This window comes from Pelodiscus sinensis, chromosome 2 (genome assembly GCF_052426305.1).
Source record: "Pelodiscus sinensis isolate ZL-2025 chromosome 2, ASM5242630v1, whole genome shotgun sequence".
In the NCBI taxonomy this organism is placed as follows: Eukaryota; Metazoa; Chordata; order Testudines; family Trionychidae; genus Pelodiscus; species Pelodiscus sinensis.
In genome coordinates, this window is record NC_143053.1 from 76,993,895 (window position 1) to 77,020,617 (window position 26,723).

At 41.8% G+C, this 26,723-nt stretch overlaps 1 protein-coding gene across 3 annotated transcripts in view; it reads left to right on the top strand.

Moving 5' to 3' along the window:
* The window catches only part of CDH2 (cadherin 2), a 170,233-nt gene that overhangs the window by 76,858 nt on the left and 66,652 nt on the right, over window positions 1-26,723 (top strand). For 2 of the 3 annotated variants that reach the window (XM_075920791.2, XM_075920794.2), the window contains exon 3: window positions 6,915-7,007. The exons of the other annotated variant lie outside the window; for it this stretch is intronic. In XM_075920791.2, coding sequence (XP_075776906.2) covers window positions 6,915-7,007 — 93 coding nt within the window. The remainder of the gene's footprint in view (window positions 1-6,914; window positions 7,008-26,723) is intronic. 3 annotated transcript variants of the gene reach the window in all.

The window sequence follows — 26,723 nt, forward strand, 5'->3', positions numbered from 1 at the left end:
TTGATCATGTGCTACCAGATTCCAGGCATTTATATTTCAGTATATATTTTAGAAATGTGTGTTAGTCCTTTTTTTCAAGAATTCCTCCTAAACAGTAAGAGCTAGGACCACCAAATTTGGTATGCAGCTTCCTCTTATCATAACTTAAAGCAAGGTAAGGGTTTGATTGCGACAGGATGCTCGGATGTGCCTGGAATTCAATTGTTTCTCATAAAATGGAAAAGGGGGGGGGTCCGGCAGGAGGGTCATTGCAGAATGACCACAGGGGGCAGCAGCAAAGGGCCAGAGATGGGAATTAGTACAGCTGTAACCCCATGAGTCAGCAGGGGGCAGAAGTAGAGAAATGGACATCTATTTCAGAGAGTTTGTATATTTGTGTGCCTATCTGTCCTCCAGCCAGAGTACATATACCCTTCCCCTGGCTGTGCCTACTAGGCCTGAATCAATTATGGAGAGGTGCTTTTCACATGACCCCAAACTGCTGTGGGGCCATGTGAAAAGCGTGGTTCAGATTTTGGTCAAAGCAAGATCAGAAGATCTATGGTCTGAAGAGTCTCTTAAAGCTGAGACAAATCTGATTTTTAAACCCATGAGGACTCGTAATAACTGATCCCAGGAAGTTCTGGATCTCCCCTCATCTGATCACACAACAAGGTACAATCTGACATAGGCTTTCTGTCTCTGGCATTATTAATTTTGAAATCTCTTAGCTTCTTCAAATATAGTCACTTGAAAGGCATATAAATGAAAATAATGAAAGAAATGCCAGTCTTCATTGATTTACTGAAACATCCTTTTAATTCAAGTGTCACTTCTTCATCCACCCAGTCAGAACAGAACATGGAAGGGGTTGCAGATCAAAGTGGAAAGAGCACGCACCCCCAACAAATTAAGAGAATGCAGAAAGTTTACAAGGAATGGAAGAAAAGGAAAACTGCCTCTTGGCAGTCACGAAGTGTAGAAAAAAAGTGAGAGCTGCCAAAAGTCCAGAAGAGTTGAAACTTGCAAAGGGAATTAAAACCAATAAAAAGATTCAGTAACATACAAATAACAAGGAAAGAAGTAGGACTGCTGAACACCAAAGTTCAGGTGGAGATTGAAAATAATCCAAACATGATCCAACACCTAAACAAATTATTTGTCAGTTTTGAATAAAAATAATAAGGAACAGGGGTGACTAATGGATATGAGGATATGAAAGTAGAAATTAACACATTGGAGGAGAAAGTTCAATTCAAACAGTTTAACAGGACCAAATCAGAGGATCCACAAAGTCTTTATCTAGGTATACTAAAGAAACTGCAGGATGGAGAATAGGTCACTTACAGGTTTAAATTAAAGTAATGGTGGATTCTCTGGAACTTGAAGTTCTGCAATCATGATTTAAATACTTCAGTAACTGAGGCAGATATGATGCGTCCGTTTCAGGAGTGGGTGGATTGAATTATGTGGTTTACAATGTGCAGGTCAGATTAGATGATCACAGTGGTCTCTTCTGGCCTTAGTCTTTGAAGACAAGGAATAGACAGATAAAAACAGTCACTGAAGTTTTTGAACTGTATATTAGTAGACTCTTCCCTTTCACTCAAGGAACAATCTACTTCACACAAGAAACAAGATGAAGAGGAAGTACTGTAAAGAAAGAGACTATAATGAAGAATATTATCAGTGAGCAGTTGTTTTTCCTAAATCATCTTGTTTCCTCCCCTATAGTTAATCAGAACTAAGGGTACGTCTAGACTACGTGCCTCTGGCGACAGAGCCATGTAGATTAGACTACCCGGCATAGGAAAATGAAGTGGCGATTTAAATAATCGCCGCTTCATTTAAATTTACATGGCTGCCGCGCAGAGCCGATCAGCTGTTTGTCGGCTCAGCGCAGTAGTCTGGACGTTCCGCGGTCGACATCAAAGGCATTTGTTGACTTCCCAGGTATGCCTCCTATGCCTCCATTTTCCTATGCCGGGTAGTCTAATCTTCATGCCTCTGTCGCCAGAGGCACGTAGTCTAGACGTACCCTAAGTGTGGATGTACTGAGCCAAATGTTTAGTGTAGATGTAGATTTTTAAATGAATGTGCAAAAATCAGTAACTCTTAAAATTATGATAGTTACAAATACACACAAATTGTTCAGTGCAGAAGTAGAATGTAGATCCTATGTATAAAATATGAGTAAAACTCTAATACGCACCTCTAATAGCAAGTCTGTCCAGTGAGAATTTCAGATGGAGAATAGGTGTCACCATAATATCAAACATCTTTATGGGCCATGTGTTCAGGCAGATGTCATGAAAGCCAACTCACCATCCGACAATATTGACACTTTGCTAGCAACTACAGGCAGGATAGCAACGTGAACCTGAAAATACTGATATTAACCATCTTGTTAGTCTTTGAAGTGCTACATTGTCCTGCATTTTGCTTCAGCTACCCCAGACTAACACAGCTACATTTCTATTGATATTAATCACTGCAGTTGCCATGGTAGTACTGTGATTTTCAGCCCCCTTGTTTAAAACAAATGACAACATGGGCGGTGATAGCTCCTTAGTTCAATTTTAACTTTTTCAGTATAAGGTAATTATACTCAATAGGAGTATAAAACTTATTTTGGAATTAGATTATCAAGAAAAGTGGGGAAAAAATAGAAACAATCCTTTTCCAGTATGTTCTTGGTACAAACTCCCAAAAGGGGTCCGCTTAAACTGAATGCTACGTCTAGCAAAAAAAAAATTACTTGCATGGGCTGGATCAGATATTTAAAGGTTCAATGTGTTAATTAAATTGAATATTTCAATAGTGAGGATACTGGGTTATCATTAGAACTGCAGTATTCTGTCTTCATTCCACTGTAATTTGATTTAAAAAATTCCCTGGGTACTGAAATTGTTTGTTTAATCTTATGCCAAAGGTGTAGGGGATTTGTAAAATTTGATAAGTAGATATCATGGAAATAAGGAAATGAAGTAAAATGGTTGCCATTTGCCAATAATGGTAAAACACAAATACCACAGTTCTTTCATATTCTGTGCATGGGGGAAACTGATCTCTCGATTACAGTGTGTTTTACCTGTTGGCAAAAGTCAGTTTGTGATGGTGGACACTGTAGTGCACATTCTCTCACACACATATGACCAATTGCTTCTAGCTGCTTAAAGGAGTTTGTTCTGAGAGTGTTCCAATTGAGTGGAAACAGCTTTCAGTTTGCTTTTGAAAGGGCTGTGTGAATCTCTTTAGACAAGCTGCTGGACACTGCCTCTCTTAATTGTCAATCTTAGTTTCAGTTCTCTTCCCTAACAGTACCTTTTGCAATTATTTGGGCTTTTCATAATCATGTTTACATGCAGATGAGTTTATCTGCAAGTTTATCTGCAATCACTAATCTATGGATTCATGAGAGGCTAATTTCAATTAAAAATCCCCCATTCAGAAAACCTCTTGTGTTATGGGGGATAGTAAAAGGGCCTTTATGAAACTGGTGAAACTTATTTTTCAACATACTTACGAGTTTAAATTTATTTTAGGGAAGGTTTAGCATTTCTGCAGTGTTAAACTCTCCAAGTGAGCCATCTTTGATTTCATGTCAGTTGAACCCACCAAATACTACATTCTCTAAAGATAAAGTGGTGCTGTGAACGCATCCTAAATATATCATCGAAAGCTAGTGCTAGAATTCATCCTTAAATCAGTTAGTCATCCTGCCTACATTCTTTGCATACCCATGGAAGGGAGGCCCTTCTCTGCAAAATCAACATGAAAGGGAGCAGACTAAAAGCTTTAGAAAGTGCACCCAGCTTTTTGTTTTCTTTTGTAATCAATACAGTAGGTTCTGTTATCTCCAAGACAACCATGTCTAAAAGGCTGTCTTACTCTGTCATTCATTGCTGCACTGTAATAAGCTTGCTGGTAGGTCTGCTTCTGCAACCAACATCTAGTCAGGTTTTATCCAGAAGAGTTTTAGGATAGCCACATGAATGCATAGTATACCTATATACTCTTGCAAGAGCAGTGTTGCTTGGAATCAGGCTTAACACAAGACTTAAAATGTTTGGTTTATTGGTGTTAAAGAAATTACTTTTGGGTGCCCCAATTCTTCTGTCCAGGGGTGGCCCTAGACTAGCTGCCAGCAACTGGCACCCTAGGTGAACCATGCAATTGCCCCCCCCCCCCCCATGCCACCCCAAGGGCAGATATAGGCTGAGGTTTTTGGTAAACTGGGAAGCATTTTGCCCCTATTTTCCATTTAATGTTTTTTAAGCCTATTTATTTAAACAGGCATAATTATTCGGTTTGTCCATCCATCCAACCACTGTTTCTGAGATCAATTAAAATGGAGAAAGGAAATTTTCAGAATAGATTTGTACATGACAGCTAGACGAGATTTCAGTACGATTTCAAATAAAAATGCATTACAAATGTTAATTATAATCAGGGCTTGACAAATAATGCAATCTACTCGCCTGTGGCGAGTAGATAGCAACCCGGAAAAGCCGGGTTCGGGTGATCTGCGCATGCGCAGAACGATCTGCGTATGCGAAGATGGCCGGACAGCGCGGCTGGTGAGCCCTGATTATAATTGTTGTTGTTACAAATCCAAAATAGTCCATTACTCTATCCTGCTTTAACTGCCATTACCACCACATCGCTGGGGAGAAGGGGCTGGGGATGGACTTCTGTGGCTGGAGACAGGGAGGCTAGAGATGGAGTTCTGTGACTGGGGACAGGGGAGTGGGGAGAGGGAACAGGGTTCCAGTGGGGGGAGAGAGTCCCTTGAACCAGCCTCCTCCCTAGATTCCCCACCTCCCCTGAGGGAAGCCGGTGCACGCCTCTCCAGGGTCGACCCTCCCTCCCGTGGCACGGGAAACTCCTGCGCGCCGCCTCCCCTGGAGCTGACCCTCCCCCTCCCGCGGCACAGAGAACCCCCGTGCACTGCCTCCCCGTGGCCAACTCCCCGCGCTCCTCCTCCGGGGTCGACTCACCCCTCCTGTGGCGCAGGGAAGCCGCTGCGCTCCTTGGAACAGGAAGGGGAAGTGGCAGGGAATTTGGCACCCCATTTAACTTGGTGCCCTAGGCGGCTGCCGAATATGCCTATAGGCACAGGCCGCCCCTGCTTCTGCCTCCTAATTTATTTTATGGCTGGATTATTTCAGCTGTTTGGTTTAGCAGTATCACATTGTGGCCGGTTTTGAATTTAAAATTAAGCATCCTACTGCCACTAAATGAAGAGACAAGATGGGTGAGGAAATATCTTTTATTGGAGCAACTTCTGTTGGCAGGAAACAAGTTTTTGAGCCTTACTCAAAGCTCTGCTTGAGATAGGAGGCACATTTTATCATTTATTCTTTTCAGTGTATAGCATGTCTTTGTATTTTTTTTTATATCATGTTCCAAATTTAAACCTCGACTTCAAAACCATACACATACTTTTAGGGGTTTAAAATACATTTAACTTGTTAACCAACTAAACAGGAGTGTTTAACAGGTTAACTGATTAAAAGGGAGGCAGGCTGCAGGGGGAGAGGGGGACTCCAGCCCAGCTGGAGCAGCCCCTGCCTGCGGCATGCCAAGACCCACCATGGACAGAGGCGCTACGCCAGCCATGCTATAACACCCCCATCCGTGATGGGTCCCCTGGGGATGGAGCAGGCCCTGCCAGTGGCGGGGCAAGTTTCTGCTCCATCCCCCACCCCTTAACCTTTCACATCCCTACTTTGCATTCCATGCTCACCTGCCCTCAGAGCTTTACTGATGGGAAGTTGTTCCATTTTTTGCTCAAAAAGAGCTAACAGTTGGGAGCAATATTCCCTGTAATCTGTTCCATCCATGTTCGGATTTTTTTTTTTTTGCCCATGTGCAGAATAAAATATTTTTATGTGCACTAAGATGTGTGAATGTGCACCATCAATAGGAACAAAAAAACTAGCTGTGGGCACTTTGCTAATCAGCTGGGCAGCATTTGAATCTCTCCTAAGCAGCTGCACAAGTGCACAGCTTACAGGGAGCACTGGGGATGGAGGTGCTAAATAGTCCGGTGTTTGTGCTTCAGGAGCTGCACGCACTGTCCCTTGTGAAGTCAGTGGTTTGGAAACTTTTAAGTTCTGTAAATTTCACCCATTCTTGTACCAGGAGCCAGCCCTGAGAGTGGTGACTTGCCATAGTGATAGGAAACATCCGGTTAGATATAGACAAAAAACCCTCTGTTTAGCCATCAGTAGCAATGTGTCATATGATATATTACCGTTTTAAGTATGTAAAAAACATTGGGTATATTCATAAGCGTTATTGGGAATGTTTAACAGAACATTGTATTTTGCTGAGATGGTATACACTGAAATAATTATAATGAGCAGCAGTTAATTCAATGTCTTTAGCCACAGGCTTTTTATGGCTATTGTTTCTGAGAAATTCATCAATGTTTGTGAAACAATCTTCATACACCTCTTAATTGAGATGGTATTATCTGTCTTGTGCTCTGAATGAGGCAGAGCTGATGTGGAAAACTACTGTGTGATCACATAATTAAAGATAAAAACAATGCAAATGTGAAAGGGGACTAGATTAAGGCTGCATGAGCAACCAATACATTTGGTATTTCCTAATCTTTGAATGTTCTGTCATTGGAGCTAATTGAGTAACTGGTTGTGATAGCAGGCTATTGTTCTCTGATGGCTATCTACAGGAGGGGATGAAGTAAAAACTGCACCATCAGGACTCAGACATCATGGGTTCTAAACCATGTTGTGGAGGGCAGCATTCTCAAGTATGTTAGACCAGAGGTGAAAGTAGTGGGATGCACCCCTCTGATGAGAGCCATCTCAGGGTGGGCTATTTAAAAAGCCGGCCCATCGGAGAGGACAGAATGGGCCCCACAGTCTGGCCCCCATCTGACGATGTCCCCACTCCTGTTGTGGCAGGAGTAGGAGGGGAGATGGAATCAGCTGACACAATTCTGACTTGGCCCCTGTCCAGTCACGGCTGTCTGGCTGCAGCGGCCCCATCCTGGCCAGGTAAGTTAACCCTATGCCTCTCATGCAACCCAACCCTGACTCCTGCACCCCCAGTCTCCTACCTTGACTCCTGCTCCTCACCCCACACTCCCAGCCCTTTGCCCTACCTCCTGCACCTGCCTTCCACACCCAATCCCTTGCTCTGAACCCCTCATACACTCCCAACACTGACTCCTGCATCCCCCCATGTTCCCAGTCATCTGCTCTGCCTCCTGCACCTGCCACACCTCAGCCTCTTGCCTTGAGCCTCCATACACTCAACTCTCATTCCTGCACTCCCCCATATCCCAACCCTCTTCCCTGAGCTCCCCATGCTCCCCCCGCACACACAATAGTATCTGTAAAACATTTATTGCAACAACACCCCTCCCAGAGGGGGCGAGTTGTGATAGGACAGTACCTGTAAGAAATGTAAGTTACTTTCACTCCTGGGTTAGACACTTTTGTTCCTGCCCCACTAGCCTGTGGTTTATTTTATATCTTGTAGCATGTCCCTTGAGTCTGTTCTCTTCTGTCTTGGCTGCGTTTTCCCGCTTTGCCGCTGTCCCATCCTCTGTTCTGTAAATTCCTCCTCTGCTTTAGTTCCTCATTATCCCTTCTTTGTACAGTCCTTCTTTCTTCCTCCCAAGGTCCTCACCTTTCTCCCTTCAAGTCAGGCTGTTTCCTCCTCCTCTTCCTTTCTGCCTGGATCCACAGAAAGGAGAATGGAGAGCACAGGACTGTTTCCCTTCTTTCAGTTCTGTGTGCAGCGCCATCTGCCAGGGTTATAGCACTAGGCTGAAGCATGCCCAGGGACCTCTGTGTGGGAGGAGCAATCTGTGTTTGGCATGGAACTCTGTAGAAGTGGAGCATTCCTACAGACTTTTGTTACCAGCCTCTACTGAGCCTGTGCAAGTGGCTATTTTCAGAGATCTAGGATTCAACTCAATTTCCTCAGGGAAGCTAAAGATACCCCTTCAGCCTTTAGGGTGAGATTATTCTGCTGCATTTCAAGTCCCTGCTCCTGGAGTCCAAGCAAAGTGGAGCCTTTTAGCTCATTAACTGTAAGAAATAGTTTAATACTTTTCCCCTAACCTAATTCTTAAATAAGGATAGCTGAACCATTTTGCAGAAACTTAAAATAAAAATGTAGTCCAGGGCAGATGCTCAGCATGGAAATTTTCAACCAGAATGGTTTAAATTTAGCAAAACATTTTATAAGCTATGAAAGAAGAAGAGTATTTTTAGGGGTAGGGAAATTTTAACTAAATGTAATGCTGTTGGATGTGCCTAACAGTACAGGTTGAACCTCCCAAATCTGGGACTCTCTGGATATTGCTAGACTAAAGAGCCCTGGACATGGGAGCAACTCAAGGGCTGGAGAGCCCTGGCTGGCACAGGTGGCATCTGAGGAGCCCTCCCCTCCCTGGCCGGGGAACACCCAGTATTAGTGGAGCAAGGTAGCTAGGGAGCCCCGTTCCTGGCTGGAGAACTCCCAGTGTCAGCTGGGCCACCCTGGAGCCCCCCAGTGGCAGCAGGAACCCCCCCCCCCAACTGAAGAGCTGGTGAAAGTGGGTGGCCGAAATCCCCAGCGGTAGCCAGCAGCCTTAGGAGTGGGACAGCCCTGGCTGGGGAACACTCTGTGGCAGCAGGGCCAGCAGTGGTGAAGGGTCGTGGCGGGAACCTCAGGAGACCCTGGGGGGAAGCAGGGTAGAGAGCCCAGGCCAGAGCCCAGGAGCAGTGCAGCCAGTAGGGGAGCACTGACCTCCCCTGGTCTGGCAAACTCCCTGGTTTGGGAAACCTCAGGTCCCGAGGGTGCCACACCAGGGAAGTCCAGCCTGTATATACTTTCATATCTGTTTGAGGTCACTACATTGATCTAAAACCTATTGCAGATGGTTAATACGTTCAAATTTCACACACTGGACTCTTCCAGGTAAATTGACTCCCACCAATTTCAGTTTTGCATGTAAATGGAAGAACTTCAAGTTATTTGTTTGAAGCTTTTGAGAGAGCCATTGCTGGGAGCAAAACATAACATTTGTGGATGTGAGCATTACCATAAATGACTTGGAAGAAATCTCCCCTTCTCTGCTTGCAGTTATGAAGAGCAGCTTGTGTACTCACTAAACGTTGTCTACATTGTTGTTGTTCTAAAAGGTGCTGCCACTAGCTCCTCTGTGCTCAAAGGAACAATGGTGGGGGTACTGGCAATAAGCACCCTTGATTGTCTGGAGGTTTAAGAACAGTCATCTAGACTTGTTCTGAGCAAGATTATATGGTACAATAGGTTCAAAGTTAATGCCTTGTGGATACAAGCGTACCCACTTTTCCTACCATTGGATTAACAATGGTGAAAAATTTTAGAAAAACCCTAGGAACAGATCCTCCTCCATTGATATAAATTGTCATATCTCCATTGACTTAAGCTGATGATTTTCTCTCTAATATAGACAAATAAGGGCCAATTCTTGTAGTCCTCGTTCACACAGAACTCCCTTGGAAGTCAAGCAGTTGGAGCTTGCATACAGGCATCCCCTGACTTGTGACGCAACCAGTTCCTGGGATAGCATCGCAAGTTGGGGACAACATAACTCGAACCCGCATTTATGATCGGTGCTGTGCACCATCATAATTGCGGGCTGAGGACAGGGGTTTATGGACCCTTCCACACTTACAAAAATGGTCATAAGTGCAGGGGGTTGCAACTCGGGCCGTCGTAAGGCGGGGGTTTCCTGTAGTCATCTGGAATATTTGCAATATTCTCTTGCTTCCTTTTAGCATATTCTTTGTAGATTCAGAGTGCATCTACGTAGTAGGGCTACGTCAATTGCATAGTTTATTTCAAGATAGCTTATTTTGGAATTGGGGAGTGTCTACACAGCACTTATTTCGAAATACAGCACTCTTCCTCTGACTGCCCTTAGTCCTCATACAGAGTGTTGGCTTGACAGTAATTTGGCATTTTGAAATAACTGCCTGCTGTGTAGATGCGGACTAAGCTATTTTGAAATAACGCTATTATTTTGAAATAATGTTGCTGTGTAGATGTACCCCCAGTGACTTTGCTCTGTAAAACTGACTGTATGTTTCCTTAGTCTTGGATGGCATTTATGTATTTGGATTTTGAAACAAAAAGGTTTGCTATAAAATTGTAATCCAATGATATTTTTGGTGTAACTTTCAAAGTGAAATCACCAATTAAAATCATGATTAATTTAATTATGATTGTGTTAGTATTCTCTTGTGACATTCTCTCATGTAGCATAATACAAAGAACCTTCTTAACAGTTGTAGATTTTGGTTTTCATAAGATGGTTACATTACATAGCAAGAAGATACTGAAAATAAACTCTCCTACGGCTTTTTAATGAATCAGTGACATGATATTTGGGAGTCTGGCTTTCTCAATTTAAAAGTTTTATGAGCTTTTAGATGTTTTCAAAATTTTTGTATAGACTTTTGAGAACATAAGGTTGATTTGATTAGACTCCAATCTGCATCCCTTTCATGCATTAACAAGACACTGCTAGCTGGTTCTGTTTAGAATAAGCTTTTCAGTCTTCTATAATTTCACACTAATAATGTGGCTGCCCCGCATTAGCTATTCAATTGCACAATAAATCATTTTGTTTCATGTGTATCTGCTGTTTTTAGTAAATCAGCTGATGTTATGAGCATAGAGTTTACATAAGTATGAAGACCTCGAAACTATTATTATTTTGCACACAATTTGCAGTATCAAAATAATAAGCCTAAACTAAGGCTTTTTCTCAGAGATGATGTTGGTACTTGAGTTTAATAATTTAACAGATTATGAATTGTGATTTAGTTATTTCTGTTTCATCTTAAACATTTTCATTTGGAAAGGTTGAGTGTTCCTTTCAGTAAATGGACATTAGATCAATATTTACCAAAGTCACCTTCTCAGTCCTCAAGAAATTGAGTGTTTTACATTTGTCTCATTTCATATAGTAATTTTAGTAGTTTTGGTAAAAATAGCTCCCTTCCCTTGATAAGATTGGTGAAAGAGAGAGACTGATATTCAAGGTTATTATTAAAGGTTCCCTTTGCGATTCGCTATGTTATAACTTCTCATATTTAAAATATTAAAGCAGTGTAATTTAACCTAAATTACCACTAATAATAAATACATCAATTCTTGTTGTTAAAACAGTGCCTGATAGCACAGTTATAAAGTTTTATCATTTCACAAATAAATAATTTTTCAGGCATTTATAATTTCTTTTTAACTTGCAATACAAATTCTCAGCCTAGGAATGCAAAAATCTTGAGAACTAATCATACTTGGTCAGATCCATCTAGCCCCGTGCCCTGAGTTCTCACAGTGGATAATGCCTGCTTCAGAAGGAATGAAGAGAACTAACCAATTTCAATTGATTTATCTCCTGTTATCCAGACGCATCTTCTCCTGTTATCCAGACGATTATGGGTACTTGGAACATGGAGTGGCATCTAGGGATGTAATAGTGTAGTCGAGTAACCGATAAGAATTCATGAGGTTACTCAACTATTCAGTTAAGTGATATTTAACATCCCTAATTGCATCCCTGACTATCTTGGCTAATAGCTATTGATGGGCCTCTCCTCCATGAACTTACCTCTTTTTAAAAACAAAAAAATAAAACCTATGATGGGTTGGAGGAATTGGGTGTTGATGTGGGGTAAAGGGAACCAGTGGGGAGGCAGTGCTGGAGTTTGGGTTGTGTTTGGATTCCTTGCCTGCTCTTTGTGTGATTCTAATTTAAGGACTTGAGGGAACATATTCAGTAATCAGAATTACCATGCCGATAAGAAATATTGGACATGGGGGTGAACTGGGCCTTGAAGTGTGAATCAGCACAGATCATGAGTAGAGGGAAAAGTATTTCTAGTTGCAATTAGGGTATTTTTCTTTATTTTGGTTGTTTGGTTTAAACTTCTCTGTGTGAATCCATGCCTTTCCTCCCCCATTCACTATCTAAGTTATTCCCAGAGATTTTCTCTGTTTTAATTTGTTTTTCTCAGTTGCTCTATAACACCTAGTAACCAAGTATGCTTTCTCAAGTATATCTTTTGTTTTGTTAAATAAAATCACTTTTTTATGGAGATGACTAGATTCTTGTGTCCCGGAAGACAGGAGGGGTCTGTGTGTGTCTGCCTAAGTGATCAGCTACCAGTGACTGCAGCTTGTTTTTCCCTTTTTTTAAGATCTCTTGGGGTAAAAGAACTTGGGGTATTCCATGAGAAGGAATTCAAGTGTTCTTCCTCTATATTTTGCTTGTCCCTAGTCCAGTCTGTTCTTAAAACCTCTAGTGATTAGGATTCTAGAACCTCCCTTGGAAGCCTAATCTAGTGCTTCATATCCTTAGAGCTGTGATGTTTTTTCCTAGTATTTAATCTAAATCTCTCTCGCTTCAGATCAAGCCCATACCATATTTGAAGAGTGTTACCAGGTCCCCCTTCAATTGCCTTTTCTCAAAACTAAACATGTCCAGCTTATTAACCTTTCATCATAGGGCAGGTTTTCTAAATCTTTTATGATTTTTGCTGCTCTCCTCTGGACTCTATCCAGCTTTTCCACATTTTTCATTGTGTGGCATCCAGAATTGAACACAGTACTCCTGCAGAGTAGAATGGGACAGTTGCCTCTAGCCTTCTTTCCCTCGTGTCATATATGACACATCTGTTAATATACCTCACAATGAGCCTTTTTCACAACTGTATCACATTGTCGACTCTTATTCGATTTATGATTTCCTACAATCTCCAGATCCTTTACAGCAGTACTACAGTCTAGTCAGTTATTTCCCATTTTGTGCTTTTTTCCCTTCCCAAGTACCTTTATCTTTATTGAATTTCATCTTGTTGAATTCAGACCCATTCTCCAATTTGTTGAGGTCATTTTGAATACTAAACCTGTCTCCTAGAGTTCCTGGTGTCACTTGCAAATTTTATAAGCATGCTCTTCACTCAATTATACAAGTCATTAATGAAAATATTGAATAGTACATCACCTAGAACTGACCCTTGCAGGATCCCACTGGGGAGATACTCTCCCAGACTGACAGCAAACCATTAATAACTACTGTTTGAGAATTGTCTTTCGATCAGTTAGGCACATACCTTGTAGCAACTTCATCTAAACCACATTTCCCTGGTTTGCTTACAAGACTATCACGTGGGACAGTGTCAAAAGCGTTACTGCTGCTTATTCACATACACTAAGCTGGTAACCCTGTCAAAAAAAGAAAATTAGGTTGTTTTGTCATAATTTGTTCTTGATAAATCTTCATTATCTATTACTTATTACCCTTTTATCTTGGATGCTGACAAATTGTTCTGGTGTGTTTACAACTAGTGAAGCCTATTAATCTTTAGGTCCTCTTCGTTCCCATTTTTTAAGGATAAGTGCTATGTTTGCTCTTTTTTTTTTTTTAAGTCCCGTGGCACCTAACCTGTCCTTCATGAGCTCTTAAAGATAATTTCCAACTATTTCAAGATTACTTCAGCAGATTCCTAAAGTAACCTAAGATTAAATTCATCTGGCTTACTGACTTGAATATATAAACTTAATTTCATGTTTTTAATTGGTTCTTTCTCTCTTATTTTTCTTGCATTCGTGTTGAATTAACACTCTTCCTGTTGATATTAACTCTGTTGAGTTTCTGATCACTATAACCTTCATAGTGTAGACTAAAGAAAAACAGGCATTAAGTGCCTCAGCATTCCTGATGTCATCAGTTATTAATTCTGCTTCCTTCCTAATCTATTACCTATGCTTTCCTTTATCTTTCTTTCTTCTAGCTTTCTATGTTGTTTACTAGATTCATGCTTGTACTGTTCTTTTGTACTCTTTTTTTAGCAGTTTGTTCATACTTTCACTTTTTGTAGGATTCCTTTTTTTGTTTATTTTCAGGTCATTAAACAGCTCATGATGGAGCCATATTGGCATCTTAGTATTCTTCCTATTTTATTTGGATTTGAATACTTAGCAGTTATGCCTTTAATAATGTCTCCTTTTCCCTTAGATTTTCTTCCCAGGGGATTTTTCCTACCAGTTCTTGTGGAAGTCTTTTTTGAAGTCCATTGTCCTTATTCTGCTGTTTCCACTTCTTCTTCTTTTCCTTAGAATTATGAAATCAGGATTTCATGATCACTTGTACCAGATTACCTTCTGCCTTCAAATTTGGTAACAATTGCTCTATTAGATCAGAATCACGTCTAAAAAAGTTGTCTTCCTGGTCACTAAACAAAACTTGTCCCCAATACAGTCTAAGAACATACAGGAAAATGTTTTAATTTTTCAAGAGATGTCGGCGTAGTTTAAATCTCCCATTACTATCAGGTTTTTGTGTTTTGGATATATTTATTATAGAAATGCCTCGTATAGCTCCTCTTCCTGATTTGGTGGTCTATAGTTATGGCCCTACCAAATCACAGTCCATTTTAGTCAATTTCATAGTCATATGATTTTTAAAATTGTAAACTTCATTATTTCATTTTTGCATCTGACGAAGTGGGTCTTTGCCCACGAAAGCTTATGCTCCTACGCTTCAGTTAGTCTATAAGGTGCCACAGGACTCCTCGTCGCTTTCATTATTTCAGCTATTTGAATTTCAGTGTTTTAAGTGTAGGGGTCCTGACCCAAATAGGAGTGGGGGGGGGGGTCACAAGGTTATTGTTGATGGGTAGAAGTTGTGGTATTTCTGACCTTCTGCACAGCTTCTGGTGGCAGTGCTGCCTTCAGAGCTGAGCAGCTAGAGAGTAACAGCTGCTGGTAAGGAATCAAGTTTTGAAGGAAGAGCCACCACCAGCAGCAGGACAGAAATAACAATGTCAGTATATGGAATTGTCACTCTTACTTTTGCAGTGCTGCCTGTAAAGCTGAGGCCTCAATCAGCAGCTGCCACTCTCTTGCTGTCTAGTTGTGAAGGCAGCAATGCAGAAGTGAGGATGTTGTGTCATGGTATTGCTGCCCTTATTTCTGTGCTTCTGCAGCTGGGCATGATCTTCAAAGCTGGTCACCCAGTCAACAGTCACCACTTTCCAGCTGCCAAGCTCTGAAGGCAGTGAAGAGAAGTAATGGTGGCAATACTGCAATCCCCTTAAAATAACTTTGTGATGCCATTGCAGCTCCTTCTTTGGTCAGGAACCCCAATTTGAGAAAAAACTGGTCTCCTCGTGAAATCTGTGTAGCATACAAAAAACAGATTTCATAGTGGGAGCTCAGGTTTCATAGTCCTTGATGTATTTTTATTACCATGAATTTGGAGACTCCTACCATAACTTCATCTGTATTGTTTGCCCAAAGACTTTCAACCGATCTCTCTCTCACCTCCTTCTGGACCAAGTGTGTGTATAAATATATATAAAATACTGTATAATGCAACACCATCTTCCTTTTAGTCTGCCTCTCCTTCCTGGGAGAGCTCTACTCCTCTGTGCTAGTATTTAAGCCATGAGACTTATCAGACTTACATTACCAATTCTCAGTGATGCTAGTTAAATAATAATTTAGCTTATGTACTGCTGCTCCTTGTGCTTTTTCCATGTATTCCCTGCATTTGTGTGTAGACATCTAAGATGTTGAACAGAATCCCCCTCTGTTTTTGTTGTTGTTGTTGTTGTTGTTGTTGCTTCCATGATCCTGTTATAATTTTCCATGTCTCCTCTACAACATCTAATTATCCATCATGATCACCTTGGTTTTATGCTTAACTTCGGGCTTTTGTCACCTGCCCCCTTTGATCCTAATTTAAAATCCTCCTCATTACTTTGGTAAGTTGTGCTAAAATGCTCTTTTCCCTTCTTGGTCAGGTGAGCCTCATATTTTTCAGGCAGACCTTGTTCTGGGAGCTAGCATTGCATAGTGGGGAAACTGAAGCCCTTCCATTGGTATCATCTGTGCAGCACGTTCTCTCCTATAGGAAAGAAATCATATGTCCATTTTCTACAGAAAACACTTTTGGGAAAGTGATAAGAAAACACAGTTCCAATAGTTGTCATATATGGTTTTGTTTACAGATGTGCCTTTTTATGAGAAGTTGTTAAGGTGAATGACCACTGTATGAATACAAGTGAAGGAGTATACATGCTGGCTGTGTCTACATTGGCATCCCTTTCCGGAAAAGGGATGCTAATGAGACACATCGCAATTGCAAATCCGCGGGGATTTAAATATCCCCCACGGCATTTGCATTTACATGGCTGCTGCTTTTTTCCGGCTTGGGGATAAGCTGGAGAAAAGCGCCAGTCTAGACGTGATTCTCTGGAAAATAAGCCCTTTTCCGGAGGATCCCTTATTCCTACTTTCAAGTAGGAATAAGGGATCCTCCGGAAAAGGGCTTATTTTCCGGAGAATCATGTCTAGACTGGCGCTTTTCTCCGACAAAAACCCCGAGCCGGTAAAAAGCGGCAGCCATGTAAATGCAAATGCCGCGGGGGATATTTAAATCCCCGCGGATTTGCAATTGCGATGTGTCTCATTGGCATCCCTTTCCGGAAAAGGGATGCTAATGTAGACACAGCCGCTGTGTGTGGTATCAATATATGCCCTAAGACAGGCATGTCCAAAGTCCGGCCCGCGGTCCAATTGCGGCATGTGTTCTGGTTTAATACGGCCCCACAGGTAATTTGGCAATATCTATCTTTTATGGCCCCCAACGAATCCATATGTATTGAGATGAATACATTGTAAAATCTCAGTTAATGTCAGTTGGTCTAAATCAGTTATAAATATATTTGGACACAACATGTATACTTGGTGTTATGTTCCTGTTCATATTTTTTTAACTTAAAAGTTGACAGACAACCTTTATTACCAATAATATGTAATGTACTTTACAATGTTCCTGACATATATTTCAGCTTCCTGGATTTTTTTTCATCTGGCCTTCAGATATGAAAGGCAGAGTGATTTAACACCTGTTTAGATTTGTCATCCATGTGACGAAATGAAAAGTATGCCGTTTGCAATAAACTTTGCATAAAATAGTTAATTTGCATTTAATTTTAATGGTTCAAAGAATGTCAGGCAAAATGGTCGGCCCTCACGCATGTTCACTTCATCAAATCTGGCCCTCTTTGAAAAAAGTTTGGACACCCCTGCCCTAAGACAAGATTGACTGCCGGAGAGAAGAAAGAAGTCAGTTGGAGCTTGCAGAACCTAGCAGTAATTTCCAGACTGGAGAAATTATTACTCATTCTGGGAGACTTCAGTGCTCAAACCAGCACATGTTGATCAAGTACGATCAGATTCTGAAACAGCATGGACTGTAATTGCAGAACATAGAGGATGTTGCATTGCTTAAGATGGCAATCAGTTTGTGATTACCAACATTTGATTAAAAAAAAGAAGTAATGTTTACACATTGAAGTAGTGGAGTCACTACACAAATAGATTACTAGCTATTCTAAAAGAACCAGAGGAAGATGGTTAGTGACTGTAAGGTTCTCCCGACTAAGACTGTTGCACCCCAAGACAAATTATTGGTGATTAGCCATGACTGGCAAATTAATCTAGTATAAATTTTGCTTCAATGAAACATGCATCAAAATGTTTAGACTGTGCAGTGGTAATATAAATAAGATTAGTGGGACACTTAGATATGTAAATTAAAACAGCAGAAGAGTAATAGTGCCTCTTCAAGAATATATTGATCCAAAAACTGAGATGGTATGTGGACATGCTAAACTGTGTAACCCACAATCATAGATTCATAGAGGATTAGGGTGGGAAGAGACGTCAGGAGATCATCTAATACAGGGCTACTCAACTTTGGAAGCCCTGAGGACCACAATGATACTCACAGCACATGCCGAGGGCTGCAACTTAAGTGTGGTGGCATATACAGGCAGTCCCCGGGTTACGTACAAGATAGGGACTATAGGTTTGTTCTTAAGTTGAATTTGTATGTAAGTCGGAACTGGTACATATTGTAGGGGAAACTCTAGCCAAACATTTCTCCGGAGCTCAGTTTTATTCTCCCACACCTCACTTCCCTCAGTCCTTTATTCTCAAGCTGAGGTGTCTGCTGAGAAAAGCTGCTCCGCGTCTCCCTGGTCTGCTGGGGGGAGCGCTAGCTCGCGTCTCCCTGGTCTGCTGGGGGGAGCGCTAGCTCACGTCTCCCTGGTCTGCTGGGGGGAAGCAGCTAGTGTGGGGTTGCCTCACCCCGTTTGTAAGTAGGGATCCGATGTAAGTCGGATCCATGTAACCCGGGGACTGCCTGTATATGCATGTATATGCAAATAGCTTCTTTCACACTGACAGGAATGAATAGAAAGATTAAGCTGCGGCACCGGTCCCAAACGTGGCCAGTGTGAGCCAGTCAGTACCTCTCAGGCTCTGCCCACAAGGCTAAGGATCCAGCATTTCCCACAATGCCTCCTCCCTGGGGGCTAGAAACACCGACACCATGTACCCGTCTGTTCTAGCCAGTCTGTCTGCTTGCATCTTTCAGTGCTCACCCCACCTGGGAGATGCCTCGCTGTTGTGGAGTGTGTTCCCAGTGGAGGCCACGTTGAAAGGATCCCACCCATGGGCCATGTTGATCCCCACATAAACCCAAACCGAACTGCGGGCTGCAAACAAATGGGTTACATGTTGAGTAGCCCTGTTCTAATCCAACCCCCAGCTCAAAGCAGGACCAGCTCTTAACTAAATCATCCCAGCCATGGCTTTGTCAAGTCTGGCCTTAAAAATCTCTAAGGTGGAGATTCCATTACCTCCCCACATAGCTCATTCCAGTGCTTCTCAATCCTCCTAGTGAAGTAATTTTTCCAAATATCCAACCTAATAACCCACACTGTAACTTGAGACCATTGCTTCTTGTTCTGTCATCTGCCACAGTGAAAATTGCCTGGTTCCAAATAAGATGCCAGCAAAGTCCCCCTCGTTCTTCTCTTCAGCAGACTAAATAAGCCCAGTTCCATTCATCCTCTGCTCTTTAGTCATATACCCCTAATCGTTTTCTTTGCCCTCCATTGGACTATCTCCAATTTGTCCACATCTTTTTTGTAGAGAGGGACCCAACACTGGATGCAGTACTCCAGATGCGGCCTCACCTGTGCCAAATAGCAAGGAATAAGCACTTCCCTAGATCTGCTGGCAATGTCTTACTAATGCAGCCCATTTGCCATTAGCCTTCTTGGCAACAAAGGCACACTTTTGACGAAGCTTCTCATCTACTGTAATTCCTAGGTCCTTTTCTGCTGAACTGCCACTTAGCCATTTGGTTTCCAGGCTGTAATAGTACATGGGATTCTTTTGGCCTAAGTACAGGACTGTGCACTTGTCCTTGTTGACCCTCATCAAATTTCTTTTTGCCCAATCCTTCAACTTTTCCAGGTCACTCTGGACTCTATTCCTATTCTCTAATGTTTCTACCTCCCTCCCAGCTTAATGTCATTTGTGAACTTGCTGAGTGTACAATCCATCCCAACATTCCAGACATTAATGATCGGTTGAAGAATGGTGCAGGAAAAGTAAGACATGAAAGAGATGCCAGAAAGGGGATGGAAAATAACCATTCGAAAGAAGTGATTGCCACCCATATAGCCTCCAAGCAAGTAGCAAAACCAACAGTCAAGAAGTAAACTTTAGGAGATGTGTATAACAAGTTTGACAACTATCTTCAACTTGCCAAAAAGAAATATCATGCAGATGAGGGTGGGGAAGGAAGCGAGAGTGAACTCCTCATTCCCAAGGAACACAGAAGGCAGACTGCTATTCCTGGGGGAATTCTGTGCCACTGTGCATGTGCAGAATTCATGTGCTATGCAGAATTTTTTCTCATAAAAAATGCATTGTGCTGAGAAGTGCGACAGTTACACTTTTTTCCCACCAGGTGCTGTTGTACCAGAACAGAGAACAGCCTCAGCTGCAGGGAAGGAAGAGAAAAGGCTGTCTTCCTCACAGCACCCTGCCCATGGGACTGACTCAGGAGGCATATGATCTGAGGGTACAGACAGCACGAGCACATAGGGCTTCTGAGGGGCTCAGAGTGAGATTCAGAAGGGAAAACTGACTGGTGTGAGGGTTTTAAATAGGAGTGGGAGTATAAAGGCTGAGGGAAAGGGTGGCTAAGCGGAGGTGCCAGGAGACACAGCTAAAGGGGCAGATGTGCCTGACTGAACAAGAGAGGTTAGATCAGTCAGTCCGCATGGAAAAGGCTCGCCATCTCTGTTGTTCACTCCGTGCCATATTTCTCCCACCCACATCCTCCCAAGTTCACATTTAGGCTCCTTCCTGGCAACTACTTCTTTTTCCCTACGCTTCTCCATCACGCCTGACTGCCCCAAGCCTTTGCGCTGCTTCCAAAGAAAATATATTTCTGTGTTTTAGTTTAAATGAATTATTACTCGAGAGTTCTGTATTGATATTCCCAGTGAGGAATCTATTAGTCAAAAAACGTAGCCTGAATCTCTTTTGTTGCCTGCATTGTTACAGACATACTTGCTGACTGATATTTTGAAATAAATTGCCAAAATAATTGAAACAGACATGGATATATTGTGGTGTTTGGACAAATAAAATTTGAAGAAGTTTAAAATATAGTGCACAGAATGTTTTCATTTTTTGGCATATATTTCCCACAGAAATAGATTGCTTGTGACAAAGGACATATTACATAATTGACTGCTATTAATACCGTGAATACTGTGAGGGTCTGCTTAATGAGGAGAACCCTTCATATGCTCTATTGTCATCATACAAATCAATTAGTAAGAATGTCAGAGGCAGACGTCAGAACTGCACTGCTGAAGATGTCACCTGGAAAAACAGCAGGTCCGCATGACATCAGGATGGAACTGATCAAAGACTTGAGAGAGGTTGGTGTACACTGGCTCAGTTGAGTCCCCCACACAATTTGAAAAGGATTAAATCTCAAGAGAATGAAGAAAGTCTGAACTGCTACTGATATGCAAAAAAAAAAAAAAAGTGTCATGCCTGACTATCCGAAGTGCTGAAGAATGAAGCTGTTGTCTCACTGCATAAAACTGAGAGAGAATCAAAGATAGCCACATTTGTTGACTAGTGGAGCCCATTGTAGGAAAGGATCAGTTTGATTTTAGAAAAGGAAAAAGGATGACAGATGGCATGTTTATTGCTAGACAGCTGGTGGAAAAGAAGCTGGAGGGAAATGTTGCACACAGTTGAGCTTCCTTGATTTGGAGAGAGCATTCAACAAAGTATGCAGTCAATTGCTGGTGCCTCTGTTAATTGGTGGATCTTGTTCAAATAGAGATAGGTGTGCAAGGGGGGACCAGGACAAAAGCATGAATGCCCTTTGGTGTAACCGAGAGTTACGAGATGAAGGTTGGGCTCCTCCAGGGTTCAGTGTTTAGTCCATTACTATTCTTAATTCTGATGGACTTTATAAATAAATCCAAATGGAAGGTGGTATGAGTTGATCTGGGCAGACAATATGGTGTCAAAGTGATTAATATTTGATTGATAGAGTTGATGCCTGGAACAGAGAACTAACAAACTATGTCTATAACATGAATAAAGAAAAGACTGAAGTCATGGGGGTTATTCATATGTAACCAAGAAAGATGAATATTAGCATTGAGGGCCAGCGCCTAAATCAGGTTTCTGTGGGTAAGTACCTGAGGGGCAGGTTAGTGACAAGTGAAGAAATAGATAACTGCAAGCAAGGCTGCTGGTCTGACTTGTGATAGTTGAGTTATTTATGATTAATGGAGACCCACACTACTTACAGAACAATTATGGTTAAGGCCAGCTCTTCTGTACATATTAGAGGCAAGGGTGGCAAAAAGAGGCATTTAAGTGCAACCTGAAGCAATTGAAATGAGATGATGGAAGATTTTTGGAGGTCTGTGGTGTTGGAGAGACACTGAAAGAAAGGAGGTTGAGATGCTATAGCTATGAATCAAGGGAATCCTGTTAGGGAGATATTTGAGATTAGAGTTAGGCAGACAACAAGAGAATTGCCAAGAAAACTGTGGATTAATTGTGTACAGGAAACTGAAATGCATATAAAGCAGGCAATGGACCAGAAAGCCTGGAAAAAGACTAATTCTGCAACCTGACCCCAGATAGCTAGGAAATGGGGAAGAAGTAGAAGCAGAAGACGACTTTGGGGAAAAAAAAACAATCATCTTTATTTTCTTTACAAATTACCAAAAATTGCATTTCCATCACCCAGATATTGGTACATGCTCGAGACAACTCCTCTTTTTTAAGAAATTAATATTTATATTTCAGTAATGCCTAGGAGTCTGAGCATCTTAAGTTAGAGATCAGGGCCCCATTGTGCCATTGTAGATCAAGGAAAACAACCTGAGTTTTCAATCAAGATAATGAGGCAAACAAGTTTCCATTGTGTTTGAAGAGAGAATGTTTATACAGTAGTCTTTACTGAGAAATGTGAAATTTGGCAGTATCATGACCTAGAAACCTCATGAATCAGGATTTCACAGGCCAAAATGTATTGCTGTTTATCAAAGAGAATTCCTGGTGGTAGGCATTAATACCTTAAGTATTGTTTCTGAATGAATTAATGAAATTCATTTAGGAACAACATTTCAGTAAGATTTTCATTGTGCTAAATGTAATCCGTGATCTCCAAAATCCTGTAACTTAGTTCACCCTGAAATAAATTTCAGAAAGGTAATATTCTACTCCTGCCCCATGTTGATTAAAAGTAGAATTTTAATTGTAGTTAATCAATCAATCCACCTGCCATTTTCACCCAGCATGCCAATCCAAAACAAATTGAAGCTAAAGAACACTTTCTTGTACTTGCACTTAGCAAAATCCACTGGAAAGTCCAGATAAAAATTTGCTTCATTTGTTACAGGAAGCCCATATATTTTCAAATATATCAAAAGGTCTTTTAATTTCTTTTTGTTCTTCAGTGGTTGGAAAGAATCATCATGGTTATATTAAAGCATATTCAGCCCGGTGTGTAGTAGTTGATTCCCTAATAACATTTTACCTTGAATATATTGCATACATTTGCACAATATTGTCTTGGTACTGTCTCTTAAAGTATGTCTTAATTTGTGTTGACTGTATAATAACATAAGATGCTTCTTAGATGAATGCTGTAAAATTTGCAACCCTTCTCATTTATCTGCATTTCATATTCAAGGATCTTTTTCCCATCCTGTATTACCATACATATTCATGTTGTGAAGCTGTTCCACTCATCTGCATTTTAACAAGAAAACAATTCTATCAGTTACTTTTATTAACAGTACACTTTTTGTTGTAGTTTTGGTTATTCTCTGTTTATGCTAATTCAAGTGGCTTATTTTTGAGCCTTGCAATTTTGTAGTCTCCTAGACTGAGTATATAAGGGAGGGTCGTTGTCTTTGAAAGAAAATTATTACAATTTGACTTTTCTCAGACAAAACCACAATTATCTGCTCTTTACATTTTCAAGGGCTTGAACTTTATGATGTAGTTAGGCATGGAGAAGAAAGGAAAGATATAATTGCTTTCTACACTCTATTTTTATCTGCTTTACTGCCAGGTGAAGCTTGTGTTTAAAAAAAAATCACTAATTTAATGCATTTTGAAAAGAAACCTGAGTTTGAGGTAAAAGTGACACTAACATGGGCCTCTCTCAAGAATATGGCCTTCAAAGAGCTCTAATTAACATGAGTAACAAAGCTGGTCTAGTATCCTAGTGGTATCTCTTTGTGTTGACACACCGGCGACCCAAATTTTTCTTTCTCTTCTTTCTTGCTTATTGGTCCAGCAAGAAGTGGGAGTGTTACCCTGGATATCATTGAGGATATGATACCCGTATAACCAGTCATCCATGGTATTCATGGAGTGGCTGGCAGTCACTGCAGAGTGTTTAGGCAGTAGATTTCTTGTAGTGATTACAATTTACTTTACTGTATTAGTTCAAAAGACCTTAGGTCCCAAATTAAAAAGCACATACAGGCAGTCCCCGGGTTACGTACAAGATAGGGACTGTAGGTTTGTTCTTAAGTTGAATTTGTATGTAAGTCGGAACTGGTACATATTGTAGGGGAAACTCTAGCCAAACATTTCTCCAGAGCTCAGTTTTATTCTCCCACACCTCACTTCCCTCAGTCCTTTATTCTCAAGCTGAAGTGTCTGCTGAGAAAAGCCGCTCCGCGTCTCCCTGGTCTGTTGGGGGGGGGGGGCGCTAGCTTCGCGTCTCCCTGGTCTGCTGATGGGAAACAGCTAATGCGCGGTTGCCTCGCCCCGTTTGTAAGTAGGGATCCGATGTAAGTCGGATCCATGTAACCCGGGGACTGCCTGTATTGAGTATTGCCTGACTCTGAAATGAACATAAGCTTGTAATCATCCATGAGATTCTTCTCTGATTTATAAAACATAGGTGAGTTTTCATGGTTTGTGATGTTAGAAGAATCCCTCTAGTTACTTGTATTCATTTATAATGAATGTGAGGGATAATATTAACCCTTATTTCAGGGATGGGCAAGATGTATCTCACGGGCCAGATCCGACCCACAAAGCTGCCCCACGGACCGCTGTGCTGGGACCCTCAAGCACACAGTAGCTGCTGTTTTAAACGCAGGACTGCTCCATGTGACTCTGGAGGGAGAGGGAGTCTTTGGGTGATCTTCCTATCCCCAGCCCAATCGTTAACTCCTATTGGCCAGAACAACCAGCCAATAGGAGCATAGAGATTGGCCTGGGGGACAGGAGAAGCAGTCTGGGGCTGCAGCAGTTTTAAGCAGTCTGGGGCGGCAGCAGTCAGGGAGCCCAGCCTGTATTAGGGGTACTCCAGGGCTTCTGGCTGGAGAGGCTTAGGTAAACGCCTCCCAGCCAGACCCTGCCTCTGGAACCTCAGCTCCCTCCCCCAGGTCACCATCCAAACCCTCTGCACCCCCTACCCCAAGTCACCACTCCCTCCCAGACCCTGTACCTTCCAGACCCTGTCTCCTGTTCTCCAGTTCCTTACCCTGTGCACCATACTACACCCAGTCTCCATCCTAGACCCTGCACCACTTCCACAGATAAGTGTGGCTCTTAACCACTTTCCAAAATCTTGGAATGGCCCCCCACCAAAAATGATCACTCACCTCTGCCTTATTTGTTTATTTCTAAGAAAAATGAAACCCGTTGAGGCTATGTAACCTGTGTAGGGGGCAATAATGAATACAAGCAGGTACTGCAGGCCATCAGAACAGTGAAAAATCTAGACACTAACAGGTTCCTTCCAGAATAAAAGCTATGTATTACCTTGTCAATGCCTTTGGCATTTGTATACTTTCTTGCTTTCCTTAGTCACTACTTTGCAGATATAGTCTCCTGATACTATGTTGTCATTCATGTAGATGCATAAAGTATATTAAGAAGGCATTCAAATAACTATAAAAAGATAACTGATGCTCTTCAAATACAAGCAATTCACTGTCAGTCTAAGTATGGCTTGTTCTCTTATCTTCAAGTGTACTATAAAAAACAGAGGAAAAACTTGTTTGAAATTTTGCAACTGTTCTACAGTTGTATGTGAAATGTATCACACTATAGTTTACCAATTTACTGGACAACTTTACAGAATAGATATTAGTGTGCAAGTGTGTTCAATTAAAAAAAATCTTAAGTCTAAGTAACATTCAGCAGCCACTGCAGCTAGTTTTCTGCCAGATAGAGACTGGATATTAGGGATGTAAGAAGTTAATCAGTTACCGGATAAGCAGGTGTCTCATCTGCTTGCTTACAAGGCAACCAGTTAACTGGCTTTGACAGGCTGGACTTTGCCTGTAGCACAATGGGCCCAACTGGAGCAGCTCCTCCCGTCTGCTGTGGAGCCAGAGCTGAAGCATGCAGCAGGGCTAGAGCAGCCCCTGTTGCGCAAAGGCACAGTAGGGGCTGAGTGATAGAGCCAGAGGATGAGAAGCCCTCCTGCCCGCAGCTATGGCGGGGAAAGGGCCAGGGCAGAGCCCATGGCAAGACTGGAGCAGCCACATCTCGCCTCAGTGGGGCCAGGGCTGGTGCACTGGGCAGGGCTGGAAGAGCCATCACTGCCTGCAGGTGAGGTAGGGCCATAGCTAGAGCAGTCCCTACCACCTGCAGGCACAGCCAGAGAAGTTGCTCCCCCAACCACAGCTGTGGCAAGGCTGGGCCTAGAGCAGCCTACCCGTCACACCATTGGCTAGAGACTGCTGTAGGGTTAACCCGTTAAATGTAGCATTTAATCAATTAACATTTTAAATATAAGTTAACATTGCACATGATGTATTGAATGTATAATCCTTAGTATTTATAAGTTTTATTTCTGTGTCTCTCTCTCTAATAAGTCAGTGTAAATATTTCAGGGCTGTTGCTGCTACAGGTTCCTTGCCTTTTGAATATAAAATCACCATGTTAAAACAAGCAGGATATTTTTGTACAATTAAGAATTTTTTTTCCTGAGGTAAATTGTAGACTAAAATTAAAGCACTACTTAGCTATTTTAAAACAAGACTTATCTTCTGGGGTTTAAAAGCAGAGCCAGAACACGCATTACCAAACACTGTTGCCCTGTATGAAAAGTTAATAGACACCTCTGTATTGTAATAAATATTTACAGTTTCCAAAATTTTGACCACTGTTTGTTTGTTTGAATCTCACGGGCAGATCTTTATGATTGTGCCAGACTGGGCCATGTGCCAAACTGGGCCAGCATGGGCATAGGAGAGCTGACAGAGAAGCACAAGTCAGGTGGAGAGAGCACCATGAGCTCTGATTCATTAGATTCCTCAATCACCATCACAAAT